The 8,341-nt window shown below is 39.6% G+C and overlaps 1 protein-coding gene across 5 annotated transcripts in view; it reads right to left on the bottom strand.

The window, feature by feature from the left end:
• Positions 1 to 378: 378 nt before the first annotated feature.
• Positions 379 to 8,341, bottom strand: part of FAXC (failed axon connections homolog, metaxin like GST domain containing) — a 75,990-nt gene continuing 68,027 nt past the window's right edge. For all 5 annotated transcript variants that reach the window (XM_082405253.1, XM_082405252.1, XM_082405251.1 and 2 more), the window contains one exon: positions 379 to 1,175. In XM_082405253.1, coding sequence (XP_082261379.1) covers positions 886 to 1,175 — 290 coding nt within the window. In that variant the 3' untranslated portion in view covers positions 379 to 885. The remainder of the gene's footprint in view (positions 1,176 to 8,341) is intronic.

Below are 8,341 nucleotides of genomic sequence, written 5' to 3'. Positions count from 1 at the left end.
GAGTCCTAACTGTGCCTTGGTGTGTGTTCCATTGGCTCCGCTTGGGCGAGTGACTGTGGCCGCTGTTGCCTGGATGTGGAATTCCTTTGCCCTCCAATCTCCACACACACGAAGCATATTAAAGAATAAAATGTGTTTATGTCACACCTCTTCCGAGAGGTTTAAAGCGCCGTATGTTACCACATGAATCCTCACAACACCCCTGTGAGGTAGGTAGGCGGGGACTATTGTTACCCCCACTTTACAGGTGAGGGAAATGAGGCACACAAGAATTAAGGGACTTGCCCAGAATCACACAGCTAGCCACTGGCAGGGCTTAGGATAAAACTCATACTGGCTAGCACCTAGCACAGTGCTTTGCACATAGTAGGTGTTCACTGAATATCTATGGATTTTATTTGACTTATATCTCAACATACAATATACACACAGGAAATACAAGCAGCCACCATAGAACATTTATCTCCTACATTCCTTCTCATGACATCTCTCCTGACTTTGAACCCTGCTGCATGAAGGACGTTCAAGAATCCATCTTGCACCTAAGCCCTCGGGTTGCAGGGGATCGATGTACACACCATCTGCGGACAACCTGCTCTTGCACCTGCTCTATCACACAATCTTAGTTTTCTAATGAAAACAAAAGTGGATTTCAGGAACCATGCTGACTTTCTTTTTTGCCTGTTTGTTTTAAATGGAGCCATCGGAATGGTTCTGTGTCTTGTTTGTACAAAAAAGAAATAAGGCTGCTCTAGTCCCGTTAGCTTGTGAGAACTGTGTCAAGCACGAAGATCTCCTCCCAGCGCGGATGGATTTCCACCCGGGAAACTGGACTGACCCCAGGGAATGGCAGCTCCAACAGAGGAGGGTCGGCGGGGCTGAACGTCACTTGCACTGTTCATGGTCTGTGTAGTCATCCAAGTCCACATCAGAATCAAAGAGCGAGTGTCCAGTGAAATCCGTGTCTGGGGTTCTGGAAAAACTGTTCTCTGCTCCCTCATCTTCAAAGGTCTCTGTCCTTGAGTAAGAGCTGAAGTCCAGCAGGGGCGTATGCGTTTTGCTGTCTTCACAGCTCTCCTCGGACTCATAGACGGTGTTGTCATCATCATGGTGCCACTCAGGCCAGAATTTCCTCCTTATCCTCTCACAGTACATGGCAAGATTGATCAGCTCACCTGCAGGGTGGTGAGGAAAGCGAGGGTTAGTTCTCAAAGGCAACAATCTACCAGCCGCTTGGCTTTCTGGGAAACTAGAAGGATGGGGTAGAGTAGGCATTAACCATGTTTTTCCACAGAGGCACTGTCAAAATGTTTAGATTTTCATACACAGAAGGAGAAAGGTGAGTGGGAAAAGTTAAATTCAGTGAATGGGCTGAATGAAATTTCGGGGTGAGTCCGATGGTGGTGAGAAGTGAGCGGGTAGCTTATCCAAAATGGCAGCTAAACTACCATCATTTGGCTTTGTGAAGTATTTTATTATTTTATGTTTGCATATCAAGAGAACTAGTGCTTCGACTGGTTCATATCTAAATTAATTTATAGTCCATGAAAACACACCAACTGTTAGTTGGATTAAGTCAGCCAGAAGTGATCCTTCATTCCACAAATATTTGTAGTGTCATTACGGGCTGGTCAGTATGCCAACTAGTTGAAAAAAATTAGGTTAGGATGGATATTTTGCCCTGAATCATCCAAAAAATAGGTAACTCAGAATTGTCTTTATGGATGAGCATGCCTGCAAACATATTTAGTAAAACAGAGATTTTTTTATTTTTTAAATAAAATTCAACACTGCACCCACTATTGGGTTCTCTGGGCTTTGTCGTTGGTCTACTTCCTTTTCCTGCGACTCAAAGGAACATTTTTGTTAAGTTGCTAAAATTGTCCAGGCATTCATCTGAAATATGGCATGGTATATGGCTTTCATTTCCTAATTCCAAATGAAAAATGTAGAAAGAGGGTGAGTTTTTGCTTTTGATCCACCAGATGGCAACACTCCTCATAAGCATATAATTTGTCACTGTCTCTTATAGGACTTTATTGCCCTAAGAATATTCTTTGGATGTTTATTTTTTAAAAGTTATATAAACATTCACTTATTGTGTAGGTAATCCATGTTTTATTGCAGGAAATTAGAAAATACAGATAAGCAAAAAATAAAAGAATTACCAATAATCCCATTTGCCATAATAACATTTTCACTTAAACTCTTCCTGAAATTTACATATTTATATATATATTTACATATATTTACATTTGCTATATAGCATTTACTATATATTCTGTTTCCTGTGCTACTTTCTTCACTTAGCAACATATAATGTAAACCTTTTAATTTCACTCCATGACCACCTTGATAATTGCACAGTACTTCATTATACAGATGTACCATAGTTTCATTTTTTTTTTTCCAATCCCCTATTATAGCCATTTAGGCTGTTTCTATATTAACAGCTCTAGTGGTTATAGCCTGTAACAACTCTATTTTATTTTCTATCAGAGAAAATAATATATGCTCATTTTGGAAAATGAGAAGTCTGTATATAGAAATGGTATAAATATACATAATACATATATATATATATATATACATAAAGAAGAAAACAAAAGCACCTATAATCTCACCAATCCAAGGTAATCACAATTAACATTTTGGTGTGATTTCTTTCAGTATTTTTTTCTATTTATTTATTGTCATTATTATCATTACCTGTCACTTCCTGTAACATTATAAGCATTTTCCCACTAAAATTTTTCAGAACTTGATTGCTGTTCTGCTTAAATACATCCACTACAAAACATAATAAGGCAAATCCCCCTGCTTCATGGATCCTGTAAACCAGTGGATTTGTATTGGTTCCAGGTCACCATTTTCAGTCTTCTCAGATCAAAACAGTTCAACTCACACTTATATGAGTCCATTCTGATTGCCCCCAACTCGAAGACTTTCTGTACACGCTCAGAAGCTAAGAAGCCAACATCATTGCTCCTTTTTGGGCAGATGCACGCAAAACTTTCCCTTATTTTCTCCCTCAGGGAAGCAGTTACGAAACGCCTCACCAGGTATTGCTGGTAACCAAGAATTAGATAAAGACGCAGAAGCAGCAGCAAGGGGCCATTGGGGGCAGGGAATATCAAAGATGAATTGTGGTCACTTCACAGCAGGCCCTGGGGACAACCCTGTTTGCTTCAATCAAGTCCGTTCCCAGAAAGTAAGAATCTAGTCATAATGTCCATGGGATCTACACAATATATGACTGTCTCTACTTCTTTTGTAGCCATTCTCTCTACAGCCTGTTTCTTTACCTTTCTTCCAGGAGAGCTGCCCCCTTCATGACTGTGTGACATTAGAACCCCTTCAGTCTGCAATAATAAAAATTAATAATAGCACACATGTATATAGGCCTTACTGTGTACCAGGCACTACCTGAAGTGCTTTATTTATTGCTGAATTATATTAACTCCCATCCCTAGTCCTGGCAACAATCCTATGAGGCAGGAACTATTAATATCTCCATCTGTAATAGGAAAACTGAAGCAACAGAGAGGTTAATTAACTTGCCTAAGGTCACGTAGCTATATAGTGGCTGAGCCAGGATTCAGACACAAGCAGTCTCCAGACTCCATTCCCTTCACCATGACTGAACTCTGCCTCTCTCCTGATGAGCTGACAGCCTGGCCTGGGAATTAATAGCTTCCCACTACCTGTTACAGAATATTTTTCTGTAATTCTTTCTGGAGTCTCAGGAATTTTGAGGAGACAGGTGTTGTCACTCAAAGGTAATGTGAAGAAGAGATCTCTTTATCACACAGTGAAGAAAGGGTGTGCTTTTTGATAAGCAAGGGCTGCGAGCTCACATGCCCATCCTCATATCCTGCCCCTGATAAAAAGAGTGAAACAAAGAGTGAAAATTTACAGTTGAGTTCTCCGTTTATCTGGTTTTGCCAATCCTTGCTTGTTCCTAGATTCTCCACCAGCTGACCCACTCAATGTGCTACCAGCCAAAAAGAATGAAAAAAGTCGGCAGTAGAAACAGCCTGTGTGTAATATGTGTGTGTGTGTGTGTGTGTGAGAGAGAGAGAGAGAGAGAGATGCCCATGTTAACATAAATGTCTATACTGAAGATGTAAACTTTGTGAAATAATTTTTTTAAAACTGCAGGGTTTTTTTCAAAGTGTACTCAACAATCAGATAATGTCACCTATCAGACTGGTAAAAAAGTCTAATACCATCCAGTGTGGAGGGTCAGGCGTTATACTACATGGCTGGTGGAAGTATAAATTGCTATAAGCTTTTTAGGAAAGTAATCTGATGTTATCTATTGAAATTTTAAATTCAGTTACCTGTTGGCTCAGGACTCCACTTTTAGTACTCTATTCTACTAAAATAAAATCATCAGTATGTAAAGATAGATGAACATGGATGTCGAATGCAGTATTATGTCAATAAAAAAAAGAGAAAGAAAAGAAAGATGGAAACACCTGAATGTCCATCAGTAGGGATTGATTGAATAACTTCTGGTGTATCAATTCTATAGAATATTGGGCAACTGTTAAAAAGACATAATATTCTATTAAGTGAAAAAAACAAGTTATAAAGTAATGTGTATAATGCAATTCCACTGTTTAGTTTTAAAACAATAAAAACAAACCAAAACAGCTATATACATGTATGTAAATTTGTATGTGAAAAAAAAAAAGACACAGAAGGGTTCACTCCAAATCCTTAATATTAGTTTTCTATGGGAGTGACACTGGACATGGGTGAGGGGAAGGTAATAAATCTTTTAAAATACACCTGTTTAATTCAACTTATTGTGACAATATGTATTACCTTTATAATTTAAAAATCCAATAAAATAAATTAGTAAAATGACTAATGAGTGATTACTGATATTCTCAGACAACTTGAGAGGATATTTATCAGAAAGCCAAATGGCCCTCTACCCCAAGGACACTCCCAGACAGAATAAAGAGTTTTTCTCTTGGAGTTTCTCAAATGGAAATATTCCCCACGGCTCTTTGAAAAAAGTGACTCCTTTTATTTTCCTATATTTCTCCAATTCCTCCCAGCACCACTGCCAGCCCCGGGTTCTTAACCAGCCAATATCCGGAAAACCTAGGGCTGGCGCTCACACACACTCTTTTGGTTTCCAGGTATTTACTCGGCACCTCCTGGCTCCACGCCTGTGGTAGGTGCTGGCTGTGTCCTTGGTTGCTCCCTATAACGCTGTGTCACACAGGCAGCAAGGGCGCTGAACATTTCCTCTTCAGAAAAGTTCTTAGCAGGGCTTCCCTGGTGGCGCAGTGGTTAAGAATCCGCCTGCCAATGCAGGGGACGCAGGTTCGAGCTCTGGTCCGGGAAGATCCCACATGTCGCGGAGCAACTAAGCCCGTGCGCCACAACTACTGAGCCTGTGCTCTAGAGCCCGCGAGCCACAACTACTGAGCCCGTGTGCCACAACTACAGAAGCCCACCAACCTAGCGCCCGTGCTCTGCAACGAAGAGTAGCCCCCACTCGCCACAACTAGAGAAAGCCCGCGCGCAGCAATGAAGACCCAACGCAGCCAAAAATAAATAAGTAAATAAAATTTTTTTAAAATATTAAAAAAAAAAGTTCTTAGCAAACCTGAATGCGGTAATGAGGACACCCCCCCCCTCTTCCCCAGTCTCACTGAAGCTAATTCACAGATCTCAGGATACAAAGACCAGCAAAGATCATTTGAGCCAGCCCTTCCCTGAGACCTGAATTCCCCCACAACCTCTTCCTAAACACTTTGAATGGAGAACAGTAAGAGTATGGGGTGGGCATATACATGCATATTTTTCAAAGATATCCAGCATTTTTTCCACCTTTTAATCTATCAAATAATAAGCCAAAAAAAATCCATGTACAATAAATAACTGATGGTAAAAGAGTTGCTGAACAGTGTTTGTTTTTCTTAAAACCCAGAAGGTTGTGTTCCTTACAAATTCAGAAAAGCAGTGTTAGGTTCTCTGGGTTTGGTACGGCTCTCCAGGGCAAGCAGCTGTGCGACAGAACCCGTTCCCTTTTGTGCTTTACTTTCACTTTTCTAGGCTCTCCAACTCTCCATGTCTATTTTAAAGAGTGCCAAATCCACATGCAATTCTCTAATAAGGATACTCTGATCAAAATATCAAATGTGACTCCACATTAAGAGGGTTGCTAAAAAAGACAAGAAATAACAAGTGTTGGTTAGGATGTGGAGAAAAGGGAACCCTCGTGCACTGCTGGTGGGACTGTAAATTGGTGCAGCCACTATGGAAAACAGTATGGAGGTTACTCAAAAAACTAAAAATAAAATTACCATATGGTCCAGCAATTCCACTCCTGAGTATTTACTTAAGAAGACAATAACACTAATTCAAAAAGATACATGCATCCCTATGTTCACTGCAGCATAATAGCCAGGATATATGGAAGCAACCAAAGTGTCCATTGATAGGTGAATGGATAAAGAAGATACACACACACACACACACACATAAACATACATAGTATGGAATATTACACAGCCATAAAAAAATGAAATCTTGTCATTTGTGACAACATGGATGTAACCTGAGGGTATTATGCTAGGTGAAATAAGTCAGACAGAGAAAGACAAATATCATAAGATTTCACTTATATGTGGAATCTAAAAAACAAACAAGCAGTGTATGTATAACTGACTCACTTTGCTGTACAGCAGAAACTAACACAGCATTGTAAATCAACTATACTCCAATTTAAAAAATTAATTAAAAAAATAAAGTATCCTTGCTACTAAAAAGAAAATTTTTAATTATAAACAAACAAAAAAAGCAAAACAAAACCAGACTCACAGATACAGAGAACAGACTGGTGGTTGTCAGAGGAGAGGGGAGGTCAGAGGGTGGGGACATGAATGGGGGAGGCTGAGAGGTACAAACTTGCAGCTATAAAGAGAATAGGTCATGGGGATGTAATGTACACCATGGGGAAGTATAGTCAATAATACTGTATTAACTTTGTATGATGACAGTAACTAGACTTATTGTGGTGATCATTTCAAAATGGACATAGACATTGAATGTGGTACACCTGAAATTAATATAATACTGTATGTCAATTATACTTTAATAAAAAAAACTTGCTGATAATAAAACTGAGATTCGGGACTTCCTTGGTGGCACAGTGGTTAATATAGAATGTTAGTAAAAATTATTTGAAACAACCCACAAGTTCAGAAAAAGATTAATCACATAAATTACAATGTAGCCATGGGATAGGATATTATGCAACTACTAAATACACTGTTTTGAAGAATATTTAATGACAAGGGAAATGGCCATAATACATAGTTAATTAAAAACTGCAGGTTACGGACTTCCCTGGTGGCACAGTGGTTAAGAATCCGCCTGCCAATACAGGGGACACGGGTTCAAGCCCTGGTCTGGGAAGATCCCACCTGCCGCGAATCAACTAAGGCTGTGCGCCACAACTATTGAGCCTGTGCTCTAGAGCCCGCGTGCCACAACTACTGAAGCCCACACACCTAGAGCCTGTGCTCCGCAACAAGACAAGCCTCCGCAGTGAGAAGCCTGTGCACCGCAATGGGGAGCAGCCCCAGCTCGCCACAACTAGAGAAAGCCCACGCGCAGCAATGAAGACCCAACGCAGCCAAATATAAATAAATTAATTTTTTTTAAAAACTGGAGGTTTTAACTATATCAACATAATGATCCCAATTTTTAAACATACATATATACATGTACTTGATAAAAGATAAGGAAACATACCACAATATTAACAGAATTTCTCTGCGGGCGATGGGGTCACAAGTTAATTTTATTTTTTTTAAACTTTTCTATCTTTTCTAAATTTTCTCTAGTAAGGAAATGACATTTCATATCATACACAAACATATTATGCATATTTTAAGAATTGCTGAATATTCAAAGTCTGTCCTCCTACTCACCTAAATTAAGGAAAAGTTCTCATGATTCTGGATGTTTCCTGGAGTAGCCTGTGTGGCTAGATTATTTTAAATAATATCTAGGACCAAAAAGCTAATTTTGATACACACACACTCACACAGATGGCAAGGACAATAGTGGCTTGGCTGTTCCAAAGCTAAGGCAGAAAACTGCCAGATCCAAGCCACTTCCACTCCTGGATGTGAGCCAGTTCTAAATTATCCAGACTCTTGGTTGTTTGTTTCTACTTCTCCTCTGAAAGTCTCCACCACAAAAAGAGCAAAGGCAGAGAAGTTGAGATCAAATTAGTAGTCTGCCTGCATTAGCAGCTCCGATCAAAAGGTTAGAAAGGGGCATAGAATAATGACTGAAGTGAGCTTTA

Source organism: Balaenoptera borealis, assembly GCF_965194805.1.
Source record: "Balaenoptera borealis genome assembly, chromosome: 9".
Lineage (NCBI taxonomy): Eukaryota > Metazoa > Chordata > Mammalia > Artiodactyla > Balaenopteridae > Balaenoptera > Balaenoptera borealis.
This window is presented reverse-complemented; position numbering and strand designations above follow the sequence as displayed.